Raw genomic sequence first — 17,647 nt, 5'->3', positions numbered from 1 at the left:
CTGCAATGAGGACCCGGACAGTTTAGTTTTTTTGTCTTTTTTTTTGCCCATAATGATGTCAAATACGTTTTCCAAGTGATGTTCCTTATCATTTTTTCTACTTTTCATCTTTGACGATATTGCAAAAGCGTCGTAACTGTTACTCGGCGGGTTTCTTTGCAGCCATGTTGTTTATTTAGTGTCTGATTGTAAACGCTTCCTGTGAATCCTCTGTCCTGATATACAGTGAGACGTGTGCCAGTGAAGTTGCTCCTAACTGATGGAAGAATATTAAAGTGTTACTTTTAATGAAGGATGGATATTACGGTTGTGTGTGTGTGTGTGTGTGTGTGTGTGTGTGTGTGTGTGTGTGTGTGTGTGTGTGTGTGTGTGTGTGTGTGTGTGTGTGTGTGTGTGTGTGTGTGTGTGTGTGTGTACATTTTTAAACCGCCTGTAGAGCCGCTCCTCCTCTTTGTTACAGGAAATGACCCGTTGTGAATACAGACGTCTCATGGCCATTCTTTGATAAACACGTTCCTTGTGCCAAGCTACAAATGTTCTTTACGTCTACATTTTCTAAATGTGTTAACCCTTGCACTGCCACTAAATCACTGCAATAGTTAACAAGAACAGTATATCGGTCATTGTAACTGCATCCGTGTGGTGTTTTCTTTGTAAATGTTGTCGTCACCATGTTGAGCATTGTCGTTAATGAATTTTGTATAAAGTATTTGAGAAGTATCTCTAAATGTTTTTACCCGTTTGTCTGTTTTCCCAGTGCAATACCACATTGACTGCTGATTGTTTATGGAGCCGATCATTTTGATCATCTGAAAAAACTTAATTGAAACTGAAAGTTCAAATTTTGGTCTTCAACTTTGACAAATACAACAATGTATTCAAACTAAAAATAAGTGAAAGCAAAAAATAAGTGAATACGGCTTACTTACGTACTTACCTACAGGTGTACTTACTCACTACTTTCTTACTCATCCTTCTTCCTACCAAACACCCTCCCATCCATTTACTCCCCCACCACACACACACTCCAGCCCCACCACCACCGCACAGACTCAAACACACACACACACACAGACTCAGACACACACACACACCAGCCCCACCACCACCACACAGACTCAGACACAGACACACACACAGACACACACACACACACACACACACACACACACACACACACACACACACACACACACACACACACACACACCCTCCTCCGTGAATCGCCACCTTAACGTGGTGGAGGAGTTTGAGTGGCTCAGTGATCCTGAGGGAGCTATGTTGTCTGGGACCCTGGTACGGTCTCCCAAGGCAAACAGGTCTCAGGGGAGAGCCCAGACTAAGAGCGGTTAGAAAATGATGGCATAATAATAATAATAATAGCAGCCCACAGACTTCAGCCACCTCGCCCGGACCAGGGAAACCGGGGCACCCTACCGGAGCCAGACCCAGGAGAGGAGCTCGTCAGCGAGTGTCTGGTGGCCGGGCCTTCGCCCTTGGGGCCTGGTCGGGCTCAGCCTGAAGAAACATCATGGAGCAGCCCCCCTGTGGACCCACCGGCCACAGGGACAAGCATCGGGGTCGGATGCAATGCAGACCGGGCGGCGAGCCGGGCCGGGGGCCTGGGCGAGTTTAAACACTATTTCACTGAATAAACACTAAAGAGTCCTCAAGGGCACAAATTTATCAAGGCTGCGAAATACTCTTCTCATTTTAACAGCAGTTAAAACATTTAGAAGTGAATGCATCTTATCAATGGATTTGGATTTTTATCAACAATAAAAATCACAGGTGATTAGTGACATCACCTGTCTCTAATAGCTAACGGTGGGGTGTTTAATTTAAAGAGCTTTTAGAGGCTTCTCAAAGAGGAAAAAATGCAATATTTCATTAAATAAAGAAATAAAACCTTAGATAAAAGTCTGAAAAATATAAACATAGTTTGGTCTAACAGACATGTTTATTGATACTGCTTTGAACATCAAAATGTTTTATCAACAATATAACTTACATGTGGACCACATGTTTGTAAAGAAATATCAGGGTTGGAAAGTAACTAAGTATGTTTACTCTCTTTACTCCACTACATTTAACTAACAGCTTTACTTTTCAGTTTTACACATAAAACCTATGAGTTGCTAAAATGATGTATTGTTAAGGGTTTAACTACTAAAATAGTATACAAAGTAGGGTGATAACACTATCATACTAATATCAGGCAGCAGAATGGCATGTTAATGGTACCATGAGTACTTTTTCTTTTAATAATCTAAGTTATATTTTGTCGACGACAACCGACAAATGTAGCCTACATTTTTTGGTCTATTATGTGTAAGATGAGCCTCTTTTTTTCAAACACAGGAACCTTCCTCATCGAGGAACCTTTTGTGGAGCTCATTGCATCTCGCCCTCAGGTACCAGAGTCCAAATTAAGGCCCAAAAAGGTTGATGCTTCAGGTCGTGTACCACTTAATTAATAAAACAGTACTCTAGTAGCGATTTAGGACCATGTTAAAATGAGGGTAGAACATCCGTCTTTGTTTGATAGCATTAAAAGGTTGGCGAATGCAGACAGCATTGCTAATCTTGGAAACCTATTTCTGTTGTACAGTGCTGGAGTCGAGTTCACAGAATGAATGTTTAGCTGCAGTCAGAGAGATGGAGGGGAAATGACACAAAGCTGAAGGTATTGTTCATGTCACTACATCTTGTGTAATCATATTTTCAGTGGTGAACACTCATAATTAGGAGTTGCATGAAAACTAAATTGAATTGAGGCTGGGCTGAATTGTGGCTAAATGAACGGACCTGACCCAAGATTACATGACTCTAATGAGCAGCAGCATGCACGTATGACGGGTCTGCGCATCGTTCCTGGTTCTTAAAAACTCTCAATGTCGTCAACGTAAATTTAACACAACTAAAATCTAGGACTTTGAGTAATTTCATTAAAAATGTTTAAAGGGAAACTCCGCTGATTTTACACATCTAATTCAGTTTACTCATCGTGAGGCGTACGACTCTTACCTGTGAAGACTAAATTAAGAATGAATTACTAAACAAGTCTGATGTGACTCTGGAAGAAACAATGAATCATTTAAAATGCTGGTCGATTGAAATTTCCTTCAAACCCAGTACTGTGCTGAATCTTTATCACACAATGTCACTGCATGCTATCAGAGGTCTATTGAGATTGTTGCAACTGACAATTACTTTCATTACTTCGATTATGCTGATAAGCAAACATTTAAAATTGATTATCAAAAAAGTTGCAGCTTTTAGATAAAAGGATGATCTGAACTCTACTCACTGTAGAAAATGCTACCTGTAAAACAGTGATGTAGCCTTTGAGGGGAGCAGTCTTGTCCTCTTATGTTAACATTCAGAAAACCTTTGATTTCTTAAAGATCACTTTGAATAAAATGTTGTTTCAGCATGCAGAACAATGTAGACGACTTGAGTCCGCACTTCTGTCTCAGTTCTTGATCTTCCTCTGTAGGCGGATACTAATACTCATACTCATAATGTCAAACACCGGCCTTATTCAACGCATCCGCAGCCCCCAACCCCGATACTAGGTGAGATCAACTGAAGCATACACATTCCTGTTATAGTTTCATTTGGTTTTGATTATGTGATATAAAAGTCAAAGTAAAATACGCGCGCGCATGGATCTCATTTGCGCTCTCGGATTTTGACAGTGATTTGCCTTCATAGAAGTATCATATTTCACTTCTTGTGTCTGTTTTCTTGAAGAGACACACACTTAGTTTACTTTTCATTCACCGTTACATGCTTTAATCAGTATAAACTAAAGTCATGTAGAGTTATTGCACCAGACTTCCTAAGTCTAATGAGGAAACGACAGCATGAGTTCTCTTCTTGGCAACAACTACAAACGTTATGAAACGCAATATGTTCTTTGATTCTCATCACACTGGCTTTCTTTCTTCTTCTTTTTCCATTTTGAATGTCTGTAAATTGATCCACGTGACATCGTTGTTGAGTTCCATCTTCTCACAGGTTTATGTGTGTGTTGTACGTGGGGCACACACACACACACACACACACACGCACACACACACAATAACTAATTCAGCAAGCTGTTCGTGTTGAGGTCCCCTGGACGTCACACAGCCCTCCCTTTGTGTTCTAGTCCAGGTATTAAATTCCATTTCTGTCAGCCATGAAGTCACAATATTTAGAGTTGACATTTTAGTAAATCCCCAAAAAAAAAATCTCGGTCCTTCAAGTAACAGATGCCTGTGAGAAGGAGAGAGTCCTGGGTCCGAGCATGCGTACCCGTCACAGGGTGTGTGCTACCTGACCGCCGTAACGCTGGCCCCTGATTGGCCGGGGGCCCGTGCACCTGTGCTGTTTTTTTTTTTTTTACAGCCCCTCTTTCCACTCCTGCGCCGCCTCTGCATCCAGGTCCAAAGATCGCTGCACTGTTTGCTTTAGGCCTGAGCTGTTAGGCGTCATGGAGCGGGCAGCTCTTCCTGCTTCAACCTGAAACCGAACCACTGTTAGTAGGCGCCTCTCTATCACCACCACACCGCTTCACCTGTCGTCCATCCTGCGTGTCTTTCATCCCTGCTGGAGGGCCCCCGGTCAAGCCCTGTTCTCCGGCGGTGCCTGGGAGTCCAGACAGAGCACAGACAAAGTGGGGGGGGGAGACTGGATTTATTTCACCTGAGGCGGAAGCAGAGGGAGGATTGAAGTTTGTCTCTATTGTTTTCCGTTGAGGCCCCGTGTTCCTGTGTCTCTATGTGTGTGTGTGGACTGTGCACAGGAAGTCACTTTTTAGTTGTTTGAGGTATGTGGCTGCTTTTTCATTTGTTTTGCAGACATTGGAGAAATGGTGGATGTACAGCACTTTAGGGGGGAAAAGAGACTCACGTTTCAAACCCTTTTGTAATACGAGTCACATTTTAAATCAAAGTCGGAGCCTATTTGTTTTCCATTTCATTAGTTATGCGAGTGTGAGACACTTGCCCGACCATTCCCTTTGGCTTGGAGCAGGCTTTAGTGGTCTGAGCTGTACATAGAGACAAGTCAGGATATTGCTAAGCAGCACAGTGTAACGATGACAAAGTATGTCCCATCTACTGTACCTGAAAGAAGACGACAAACAATTCTATTTGTCTTATGTTGAGAAGTAATACTGGGGAATAAGTTGCTATGTATTCAGGGCGAGGATCGGCCACCGATTACTTCTTAATGTTTTATTCTTATGGATTTCACTGTAGACATTTTGCATTCTTCCTGTTCCGTTTTTGTACTTATCCGCAGGTAAAAAAAACCACAAACACCAAGCAAAAACTATAGATTTTCTGCTGCGTATTCAAAGTTCATTGTGACCAAGTCAAACGTTCACGGTCACATGGCTATCTTGATCTTTGTGGTTATGGATTATCCGCCGTAGACTTCCCTCTGGTACAAAGGGTTGAGAAGGGAGTGCCTCCGTGCATTTACAGCTCTGCAGCGCAGATAAAAAGAACGTCTCAAGGATGTCGCCCGACATCACCTCATGCAGGTCTTTGTTTTCTCGCCTGGACGTCATGTGGCCTTCAAGTGTTTATTGAAACATACTTTCATTTTTTGTCCTTTTTTTTTTACGGCTGTAAGAGCAAACTAGAGTCTTAACCGTAATCGCACGCAAACAAGACCTCCAATAAACAAACCGGTTCCCCCTTTCAGTCGCTGAATCTCTTTTTTTTCGGTCCAGCTAAGAAGAAAGGTCTCTTGGCCTCGCTGGCTATATCCGTCCCTCTGTGATCAGTGAACACGATGCTCTTTCTCCAGGCGTGAGATGTGGAGACGCTGAGCTAGAGATGGAGTCGCTGACGTCGTACTTTGGCCCGTTGTGCGGGAAAGTGGAAAAGGCAGGTGAGATCTGGAGCTCACAACTTGCACATTGAATGTTCTTAAAGGGTTCTTCTGGTAGCACACAGTGGACAAACGCTGCATGTTGTCCTTAACAATTAAAGAGACCCATTTGTCCCACCGTTACTTTTTCTCACAGAGGAGGAGAGACACTTTCGAGCGAATGACAGACCTTTCAACCTGTCTTACCACTATGCCGTAAGTATGGACGTGAGACGGAGAACCGCTCGTCTGCTTTTTGCCACCTCTCATCTGTCACTTCCCTCATCCTTCAGGACAACGCCATCAAGACCTCCAAATACAACCTTTTCACCTTCCTGCCGCTCAACCTCTTCGAGCAGTTCCGGAGGCTCGCCAACGCCTACTTCCTCTTCCTCATGGTCCTCCAGGTAGACACTGTGACTTTGTTTCGGGTCAACGTGGACTGTGCATCACAAATGTAGGCAGTGGGGGATTATGGGTATGTATGCTAACTGATAGCGGCGTGATAGACCGATGTCTTTGCTAAATATTCGGGGTAGGACTTTGACCTTTGACCTAACGGTATTTAGCTTCCAGAATATATGATGCACGTGTAAAAAGAGGATTATATAATGCAGAGCATTATAATATAGATAATGGTATTAAAGCATTTTAAATGTGTGCGTTTGGTGCCGTTGACAGCTCATCCCACAAGTCTCCTCTCTGTCCTGGTTCACCACGGCCGTCCCTCTGTTCTTGGTGCTGACCATAACGGCGGTCAAAGACGCCAGCGATGACATAGTAAGAAGGAATCGATCTCCTGGCGCCTCGTGGGGATTCCGCTCAAACATTGAAACAGAAAGTAGTTCAAACATGCGAATTTAACCGCAAATGTTTTCACTGTTTTGAGTAGAACCGGCACAGAAGCGACAAGCAGGTGAATAACCGCATGGTGGACGTCCTCATCGATGGAGAGTGAGTCATTTGCCATGCAAATTCCACACTATATTCATCTAATAAATGATTAAAAAGTACAAATATACAGCTTGTTGAGCTTCAAAGGGTCACGTTTATATTGTTTTTCTGTAGTGTCGTGATCTTGTCGTGTTTTTTCATTTTTCTGGCAGACTGAGAAATGAAAAATGGATGAATGTTCAGGTTGGAGACATAATCAAGCTGGAGAATAATCAGTTTGTCACAGTGAGTATGGAGATTCTTTTACAGCACCTACACTTTGATGATTTCAGTGATAACAACAGGGCCGCTGAGCCCAAGACAAAGTTCTTTGTTTATCTACGATCTACTTTCTCTGTGTTCAACGCTTTCGTTTTGAAGGCCGACCTCATGTTGCTGTCCAGCAGTGAGCCTCTTAACCTGGTCTACGTGGAAACGGCTGAGTTGGACGGGTAAGTGTCGTGTGCGTGGCTGACACACTGGTCTTGGATTTCCCCCCTTCAGTCGGGTCCTGCTCACGTGCTCTCCGTGTCTCCCCCCAGTGAAACCAATCTGAAGGTGAAACAGGCCCTGACTGTAACCGGAGACATGGGGGACAGCACTGACTCCCTGGCCGGCTTCAAGGGTGAAGAAACAGTATTTATACGGGATATTTGGTCAAGATGCGGGGATTTCTCTGTATTCATTTTCATTCAAATTCATCCTTTTTGTGTTGGAGCTGTGGTAAAAAGAAATGAGGTACGAACAATGGAAATTACACAATGAAGTGTAGAACTAAATAACTGCTTTTCCTCATGAATACATCACACTATCAAAGTGTTAACTCAGCTGTGATGTCTCTCTCTCTCTCTCTCTCTCTCTCTCTCTCTCTCTCTCTCTCTCTCTCTCTCTCTCTCTCTCTCTCTCAGGTGAAGTGCGGTGTGAGCCTCCCAACAACCGTCTAGATAAGTTCAGAGGAACCCTCTCCCTGGACGGACAGACCTACTCTCTGGACAATGACAAGGTGCTGCTCAGAGGATGCACCCTGAGGAACACAGAGTGGTGCTTCGGTCTGGTCATCTTCGGTGGTAAATTATTGCTCCCACCGAAATATTATGCTAACAACAGAATGTGGTCCCCAAAAAAGAAACCTGCACGGGGGGGGGGGGGGGGGGGACGCATAAACTAGGGGCGCACCACGCACGTCTGCAGGGGCCCAGCAGAGGGCGCTCACGCTACACAAGACAGACCAGTTCCAGTGTGTGTGTGTGTGTGTCTAAAGAAGACCAACAATAACAAAGTCATGAATTGACATGACAGTAGAATACGGCATTGAATAAGAATTAATAACATTTGCAAAGATAATAGCAAGTAATGGTTAGTAGAATAGTATTGGTAAGTTAAGTTAAATACAGAAACCAACAGACTGTTGAAGTGAGTGCAGTACTGCACTCACTTGCAAACATATTGAACCTAAACGAACCAGGCAACAAAAAGAGATAAAACGACTCAATTAAACTATCTCCACTGTAGCTTGCATTTAACAGTCACTGAGTAAAGTGCAAGTTATAGTTCGTTACATTGTAACGTTATAGGCCTACATGTGAGAATGTGAATAAAAGTACAAACTTCACTACGTATTAATGACAGATCAAGATGTTCCCTTCAGCGTATGGATAATAACAAGTGATGGAATCTCTGCAGGTCCCGACACCAAGCTGATGCAGAACAGTGGAAAGACAACATTCAAACGGACGAGCATTGATCACCTGATGAATGTCCTGGTGTTGTGTGTGAGTTTCATGTCCGTGCCCACTGCCACATAAATACACATATATATATATTTTATATTGAGATGTGTGATATCTTGACTCTATCAGATCTTCGGCTTCCTGGCGTCTATGTGCGCCGTTCTGGCCATCGGCAATGGCATCTGGGAGATGAGGGAGGGCTCAGTGTTCACAATCTTCCTCCCCCGTGAGCAAGGGGTTAACGCCGCCCTCTCCTCCTTCCTCTCCTTCTGGTCCTACGTCATCGTGCTCAACACGGTGGTGCCTATCTCTCTCTACGTCAGGTGAGTTCCGGCGAAGAACGACGACGTAATCGGAAAAGCGACGAAAGATATCGCGACGTAAGTTCAAGAGTCCTCTTCTCACACTCTCCCCCCCCCCCCCCCCATGTGTGTCGATGTCAGTGTGGAGATCATCCGTCTGGGGAACAGCTTCTTCATCGACTGGGACAGGAAGATGTATTACCCCAAGAACGACACCCCGGCTCAGGCGAGGACCACCACGCTCAACGAGGAGCTGGGCCAGATCAAATACATCTTCAGCGACAAGACCGGCACCCTGACGCAGAACATCATGACTTTCAACAAGTGCTCCATCAATGGGAAAGCTTACGGTGAGCTGCTCTGCTCACATACAAAGTTCAGTTGCATGGACGCACCAGCACGGGCTGAATGATTGATTTAGTGTGTGTCTCTGTTATTCAGGGGAGCTGTTTGACTTTTCTGGACAAAGGGTAGAAATAACGGAGGTGAGAGGAGAATACTGACACACCGTTTGTATATTCTTGTGAATTGTGTGTACCACGCCAACTCTTTTGTCTCTCTTGTGTGCTTCTTTTAACCCGCAGAAGAGTGAGAGAGTGGACTTCTCCTGGAACCAGCTGGCCGATCCAAAGTTCTTCTTTCACGACCACAGTCTGGTGGAGACGGTGAGAGAGGGAAACCCGGAGGCTCAGGCCTTCTTCCGCCTGCTGGCTCTGTGCCACACCGTCATGCCCGAGGAAAAGAAAGAGGGTGAGCGTCCTCCAATGGAGCGGCTTTGTTGCTACATGGATGCAGAGGTTTAAAACAGAAGAATTACACGGTGTATGTTCTGTCTCTGGTGATGAAATGTGTGTGAGCTCAGCCCTGAGTTATACAGATTCCTTCTCTTTCTTTCTTTTACAATGCAACCCACTGCACACATGTTCACACCTGAACTTTCTCTCTCTTCCCTCCTCTCTTGTCTTCATCTCCTGGCAGGCGAGCTCTTCTATCAGGCTCAGTCTCCCGACGAGGGCGCTCTGGTGACCGCGGCGAGGAACTTCGGTTTCGTGTTCCGCTCGCGCACGCCAGAGACCATCACGGCCGTGGAGATGGGCCGACAGGTGGACTACGAACTCCTGGCCGTTCTCGACTTCAACAACGTACGCAAGAGAATGTCGGTCATAGGTGAGAGACAGCAGTGGTTCAAACTATGTCTGTCATGTGGCCAGAATATGGCGTTTGAGTCTCTATAGATTCTTTAAGAGAATTATCCTGAGTTATTTAAGCCGTCATACAAAGTCATTCGTTGCCTTCGTGGTTTCAAATCCCCATTGGTGCATTCAAGGACGATCAGATAACTGAGATTTATGTGTCTTTTACTTGTTTGCATGGATTTATTTTAATTCATGTCATCCTATAATGAAAGTCTATGCGTCGCCTCACGACTTCCAACATGTGTTCCAGTGCGTAGCCCCGAAGGCAAGCTGACTCTTTACTGCAAAGGAGCCGACACCATCATCTATGAAAGACTGCACCCGTCCTGCAACAAGCTGATGGAGGTGACCACCAGACACCTCAACGTGAGTGATGCCGTCGGGGGGTTTTCGCACCGTGTTTGCCGATCTTAAACTAAAGTTTTTTAAATTCAATTTTTGATTTGTCCAACTGGAACAGGAGTATGCAGGAGACGGCCTTCGCACGCTGGTCCTGGCCTACAAGGACTTGGATGAGAGCTACATGGATGAGTGGAAACTGCGCCACCACGAGGCCAGCACCGCCATGGGGGACCGAGAGGAGAGGCTGGATGAGCTTTACGAAGAGATAGAGAAAGACCTGCAGGTTAGTCCACCCGCTGAATGCTTCGACACGTCTCAGCATAGTTTGATTTGCTCAGCAATAAGTTTATATACAGAAATAACCAACACCGAGTAATTATGAAAACCTGCCTCAGACCACCACAAATATCTCAGATGCAGATTTAACGGCAAATTAAACCAGCATTGCTTCATTTAAATGAATGTGTTAATGAATGTTTTAATTCTGCCAGAGAAAGAACAAGAACATTGGAAATATTGTTGCATTTCTACACACAGAATAAATCGTTTTTGACACGTCCACCCTGTACTCCGTGTTTTTTAGCTGTTGGGAGCGACGGCTGTGGAGGACAAGCTGCAGGACGGCGTTCCACAGACCATAGAGCAGCTGGCTAAAGCTGACATCAAGATCTGGGTTTTAACTGGTGATAAACAGGGTTAGTGTCACAGAGTTCATGTTCCTCCTATTTCTCTCACTGTTGATCTAATCATGTGTCAGGAACCCTAACCAGAAAAAAAGCTGTTTCATGTGTAAATGAACCAGAGTCACGGAGTGAATGTCTGGCTTGTCTGACCGATGATTTGCGTCACAGTAACTGTTGTGGACGGTTTGAAACAGAGACGGCGGAGAACATCGGCTATTCCTGCAACATGCTGAGAGAGGAGATGAAGGAGATTTTCGTTGTGGCAGCCAACACGGCTGAAGGAGTCAAAGAGGAGCTACGGTGAGAAAGAAATAACAAATAGAAATGTATTTTCTCCAGAGAAAATGGCCAATGTCAACATATTTAATGTAACTAGGACAACAAAAGTTAAGGACTGATAATGTATTCGACACAAGTTGACATACATTTTATTTTTGTATAGTGACTGATATGCTAAGTGCTGCTCTTTATGACAATGCCCCGCCCCCCTTAGTTACTGTTCAAATATGCAGTTTACTATGATAACTGTACTTGAAGCAATGGCTCCTTGATTTCATTTTCATTATGTTAACAAACACCCATGAAGAAGAGGAGTGGCTGATTAAAGTCTACCATTGAACTCTAAGCCCTGCTGGCATCGTGTTTTAATTTTTGGCAAATGACTTTTGGCTAGTAAAACAATTTGTTTACATCCCAAATGAAAAAGTAGAGTTCGTGAGAAACAAACACAAAAAGAGCTTTTCTTTAACTCAACCGACCATCCCCATGTTTTCAGGAATGCTCGGAGGATAATGTGTCCCGACTCAGCGGAGGAGCCGTCTGTGATCAAGGCTCGAGCCGGCCTGTTCTGGCTTCAGAAGACGGAGAGAGTGGAGGACGAGAAGGTGGACGGAGATTATGGCCTCGTTATAAATGGGCACAGTCTGGTAAGAAGGCTTTTTTTAAGTGGGGTTGTGTTGACTCATGACCTTGTCGCGGTCCTCTAATCCCGTCTTCCCTTTGGCCCTCAGGCCTTTGCACTGGATAAGGACCTGCATCTGGAGCTGCTGAGGACAGCATGCATGTGTCAGACAGTGATTTGTTGCAGGGTCACCCCTCTGCAGAAGGCCCAGGTGGTTCAGCTGGTCAAGAAATACAAGCAGGCCGTCACTCTGGCCATTGGTGACGGGGCCAACGACGTCAGCATGATCAAGGGTGAGCTCATTCATCTCAGGGCACTATTACCAGAACCATGAGAATCAGACAGACGTATTCGCAGTAAAAGCAAACACTTGGTCAATAGTTAGAACTGTGTCTTTCTGCTTTCTGTCCGGCCTCCAGCTGCTCATATCGGTGTGGGTATCAGCGGTCAGGAGGGCATGCAGGCGGTTCTCTCCAGCGACTACTCCTTCGCCCAGTTCCGGTACCTTCAGCGCCTCCTGCTGGTGCACGGTCGCTGGTCCTACCTGCGCATGTGCAAGTTCCTGCAATATTTCTTTTACAAGAACTTCACCTTCACCTTCGTGCATTTCTGGTACGCCTTCTTCTGCGGCTTCTCTGCTCAGGTGAGGGACATGTTTTGGTATGATGTCACATCATGTTAATGGGTTACATGCAGAGTGAAAAAAATGTGTGATCTAGTGAGGCACACGATTCACTCTAAGAAGAATGCATATTGAAAGAAACTTTAAAACTTGTAAATATATTTTATATGTAATAATATGCCAATATTAAATACATTTTATGCATTCATAGCACAAAAACGTCAGTCCACAAACCAATAGGAGTATATATAACATAAACATATACCAATAAAGTCTATGGGAACAACTCAGCAGATATGCTCTATAAACTCAAATGAAATTGGAGAGACCTGTCTGGACACTTGTACATCAGCAAAACAATAATTTAACAGCACAATACAATGAAATGTTCCCATATTTAACAAATGTTCAACCTTAATATATACAATGTTATTAAAGCTGTATTTACATGTTTAATGTCCTCTTTGTTTTTCGTGTTCATAGACTGTGTATGACGAGTGGTTCATCACATTGTACAACCTGGTTTACACAGCACTTCCTGTCCTCGGCATGAGCATCTTTGACCAGGTATGCACTAAGAGAAAAGTAATATTCAACTACTTTGAAATAGCTCACCGACTCAAATTCAACATGTTCTTCTGATCAATATCATTTAATGTCTCAGTCCTTCACACCCCACCTGTATCCTCTCCTCTTCTCTCCTCTCCTCTGTGTCTGCAGGACGTGAATGACCGCTGGAGCTTCCAGTACCCTCAGCTCTACTCTCCGGGCCAGCTCAACCTGTACTTCAGTAAGAAGGCCTTCGTGCGCTGCATGATGCACAGCTGCTACAGCTCCCTCATCCTCTTCTTCATCCCGTGGGCCGCCATGCACGACACGGTCCGAGACGACGGCAAAGACATCGCCGACTACCAGTCCTTTGCTCTGCTGGCGCAGACCTGTCTGCTGATCGTGATGAGCGTGCAGGTGAGGAACACCGAGAAGCAGCACGGCACGCTGAGGCGGCACCGTTTCTGTATCAATAACCGGATTAGCCCGGATGTGCTCATTTTTGTGTATTTGTCAAATTGCCATTTCTGCTTGCACCAAAGTGACTTGTGCTGCGGTGCATTTTATTCTTAGCACCCGCCCTTATGAATGAATGAACATGTGCGGCTGAATTTAAAATAGAAAGTGCTTTTGCATTGCTGCAGCTGTGTCTGGACACCTCTTACTGGACAGCAATGAACCAGTTCTTTGTGTGGGGCAGCCTGGCCGCTTACTTCGCCGTCACATTAACCATGTACAGCAACGGCATGTTCCTCATCTTCACCTCCTCTTTCCCCTTCATCGGTGAGTACATTCAGCTCATTCAGAGAGGCAGCTTGGTGCTGCCCGCGTCTTTCAAAAGACAAAAAGTCACCTACAAGCCACGTGCGATATTATATGGTTGGTGGTAATAATTGCTACTGTGTGATTGTTGCTGCTGGTCTGATGCTTCCAGGCACAGCAAGAAACTCTCTGATCCAGCCCAACGTCTGGCTCACCATCCTCCTGACGTCCCTCCTCTGCATTCTGCCCGTGGTGGCGTTCCGCTTCATCCTAATTCAGCTTCGGCCGACCGCCAACGACAAGGTGAGACGACACATGACACGGGAATCTGTTCTCCCTCAACACATAAAGCTTTCTGGGTGATAGAATATGATATATGGCAATAATAAGGTCATTTAACTATCATGGATAAGAAGAATACCCACAGTCTTCTGTGGTCACATTTACTTGGTTTAATGTTCGTGACCAAAGTCTGGAATATGTTTGAATGTTGAGACACTGGAATTTTAAGGTTCTATCATTCAGTTTTACTTTTTTTTAATACATAAAATCACCTGTTACTGAAGGGAGTCATTCAGCTGTAGCTACATGAGATATACACAGACACCAGTTAGCATCATGGTAGCGTTCACATCAGACTACAGAAACGTTCAGTAACTATCTACTTATCTCAGATTCCTACATATAAAATGTTGGCCTTAACTGGTGTAATCTATGAGGTAGTCACAGTATCAGACACAGTTGTCACTTGTATATTATGGATATTTAGATATAGACTAGAGCCTTATAATAATTCTAAGGTCACATGATGGTATAAGCCAGGAGTAGGTGTGTATGTGTATACTATCATGATAAAGACAAAACATTAGAGGGAGGTGCACCCTGACAAAGCATGATGATTAATAGCAATAAACCATTCTGAATGAGCAAATGTGCCCATATTAAGAAGTCTGCAGTGAAGACCGGTCCCTCTGTCCCTCCTCTAGGTGAGACATAAGGTGCGGAAGGAGGCGCTGCCGGCGCCGGCGCCTCGCCGCCCCCCGACCAGGCGGATCAGCACCCGTCGCTCCGGCTACGCCTTCTCCCACGCGCAGGGCTACGGCGACCTGGTGACGTCTCGGAGGTTCCTGCTGAAGCTGCCGCTGAGGAGCCGCCCGGCGCTGTTCACGCAGACGGACTCCCCGCTGGCTCAGAACCAGCCGCAGCACTACCGCACCATCGCAGAGGAGGCGGAGGACTCGCAGAGCCCCCCGCGGACCGGAGGGGCGGCCGCAGCACAGTGAGCGGGAACCCGGTCGAACGTTTACACCTAAAACTGAGTCTGACTCCAACTCAAGTTGTATTGAATCTAATGGATGAATATCACTGTGAAGATGTTGAACTTGACAGCACAAACAACCTTAAAGGACCACATGGGTGCTTCTGTGTGTTTCAGCAACACTCATACAGTATATATGCTGCAGTCTACATCACTGCTGAGCATTTTCCAAAGCGTACCACAAGGTTTTACATTCTTCCTCCCAGACACATTTTGGCTTCAATTTATTCTATTATAACGACAATCAACAAATGTGTTTAAGCAGGGATGCAAACTTGAATCTCTCAGATGCTGAAAAGCCCTTATTAATTGCAAAAAGGAGAAATTCCAGTTCATTTCAATTCAACTTTATTGGCATTACACTGCAAATCAGTCTTTCAGGATCATGCAACCTGTGAAACATGTCTCTACTCATAGCTGCCAGAGGAGACTGATACACGACCTATCCCAGAAATAATCAGAAACATAAGCCTGGAGGGGTCAGACTTATGGTAAGCTTCATGAAACGGCCAGAAACATTGGATACAGTTTGTCCTTAACAAGCTCAAATATGTAAAACCAGGAAACTGCGATGAGATTAACTCTGTGTCATGAACACCAAATTGTTGTGATTTTATAGAAAGTTAAGTTGAAATGAAATGTAAATGAATGAATGTAAAAGGTTGCCACTGGCTGATCTGGAGAAACTGTATCACCACACTGCCTGCAACATGAAGTTGCATTTTGTACCTTTTTAATAGTTTGTTCTCAGGGTGTCATTCTTAGAAAGCATAAAACTGTGATTTCAGTAGAAATCCACGATGAACCTATTTTCACTCTGTTTACATAATTATATATCATGAAGATTTTTTTTAAATGGCGTATTATTGCTCTGCTCTGTTTCTGTCGCCTGTGAAGAGATGTAGCTCTGCAGTATTCTTTGTCTCCGTATTAACATAAAGGTGTGATGGTTTAAGTGTCATACGAGGGACCAGCAGGCAGCACACGATATTCATAAAATAACTCCTTCTTTTTTTTTTCCAGTCCAAGCACATACTTTGCCATGATGTCATTCACTGTATTATGTAACCCTTTCTACATCTGTGAATAAAAAACCTAACTTGATTGACCTCTATCGCTAGACCACATGATCTTACATCTCTTATCTTATAATGACATCAGATGGAGACACACCTCTCCACACACACACACATAGGAGCCTCCACGGACAACACATCACTCAATACAGTGATACAGGAAGCAAAGAGAAGGAAATGCATCAAGTACAAGGAATGCCATATATATATACATCTTATATATACATTTTATATATATATATATTTTTATATATATAAATATATACTGGTTTGATTTCAATGTTTTAAGCTCCAAACATCACTTCTTGATAAACGAGTCTTTGTAGGTTTTGTAGATGAACTGACAGAAACACGCATTGAGTACAAGTCTGTACACAGACGTTAGAATCTGTATATGAAGGACAAAAAATGTCTGATTATTGTAAATATTTGATAACCTGGACTCTTTCAGGGAGCCTCAACCCTCCAGATTTGTTTGCATTATGTATGTGGCAGTGAGCACTTTTACTCTCTCTCTCTCTCTCTCTCTTTTTCTCACACTCTCTCTCTGTCTTCCTTACACATCAGGTCACGTCTGCACGACACACACACACACACACACACACACACACACACACGTACTGCATTCAGCCCACAACTGCAGTGTCCTCGGGACTGCCAGCAATGACATCACCGGTGGAGGGGCTGTCCCAGCATGGCACGGATCCAGAAAAGCTTCTGGTCTGCTTTGTGATCCACAAGAAGAAGAACACAGTTCATGACTGCAAAGGTTGATAAAAAAAACCCAGTAACTCAAAAATAAAACCCTTGCTCCTCCCCTTTCTGTCCATGCAGCACAGTGAGCAGGCACCACGGTCTCCGGTGAAGGTCAGAGGACTGGTATGCTCTATATATAGCCTGCCTGTGTGGCACACCCATACCACAACCATTGGCTTGATCATTTAATCCTATTTCTGATTACACAGACAATTGTTGAACTTTAATCACACATTTTACATTTTGTTTTCACAAAGTACATTTTGGCCTAATTAAAAAACTAAAACTAAAACTAAAACTACGCCATGCGAGTGAAACTAAATGGCACTTTGCAGCCGTTTTGAGCTGTGACTCTTTAATAAAGCTCTGTATAAGCTGAGGGGAGCTGAGGCTTCAGGTGATAATTCTCTGTAGGTTCATCACCTTTTCACGTTGTCATTTGACAAAGATTTATTTAAAAAAAATAGATCTAATAATGAAAGTCACTCATCAATACTTTCATTAATCATCAATACTTTCATGTTGTGATGTGTAATGCACATTGCAGCCTCTAGGGGTCGTTCAAGGCCCCTTAGACGTATCTATTCATTCTTTGATGGACATGAAGTG

At 44.2% G+C, this 17,647-nt stretch overlaps 1 protein-coding gene across 1 annotated transcript; it reads left to right on the top strand.

Moving 5' to 3' along the window:
• The first annotated feature begins 4,785 nt into the window (after positions 1 to 4,785).
• Positions 4,786 to 16,322, top strand: LOC306710442 (putative phospholipid-transporting ATPase IM). Its single transcript, XM_079179004.1, has 28 exons — positions 4,786 to 4,816; positions 5,806 to 5,889; positions 6,026 to 6,084; positions 6,162 to 6,275; positions 6,550 to 6,648; positions 6,761 to 6,822; positions 6,975 to 7,047; positions 7,183 to 7,253; positions 7,344 to 7,426; positions 7,710 to 7,868; positions 8,485 to 8,573; positions 8,661 to 8,854; positions 8,975 to 9,183; positions 9,275 to 9,318; positions 9,418 to 9,583; positions 9,812 to 10,000; positions 10,280 to 10,395; positions 10,490 to 10,654; positions 10,955 to 11,066; positions 11,249 to 11,354; positions 11,830 to 11,980; positions 12,065 to 12,248; positions 12,375 to 12,598; positions 13,061 to 13,144; positions 13,298 to 13,543; positions 13,771 to 13,909; positions 14,061 to 14,191; positions 14,875 to 16,322. Exons 2-28 carry the CDS (start codon positions 5,835 to 5,837, stop codon positions 15,169 to 15,171), a joined length of 3,621 nt encoding a protein of 1,206 aa, XP_079035130.1. The 5' UTR covers positions 4,786 to 4,816; positions 5,806 to 5,834; the 3' UTR covers positions 15,172 to 16,322.
• The last annotated feature ends 1,325 nt before the right edge of the window (positions 16,323 to 17,647 follow it).

This window comes from Pholis gunnellus (assembly GCF_910591455.1).
Source record: "Pholis gunnellus genome assembly, chromosome: 18".
Lineage (NCBI taxonomy): Eukaryota > Metazoa > Chordata > Actinopteri > Perciformes > Pholidae > Pholis > Pholis gunnellus.
The sequence above is the reverse complement of the archived record's forward strand: the minus strand, read 5'-3'. Positions and strand labels throughout refer to the sequence as shown.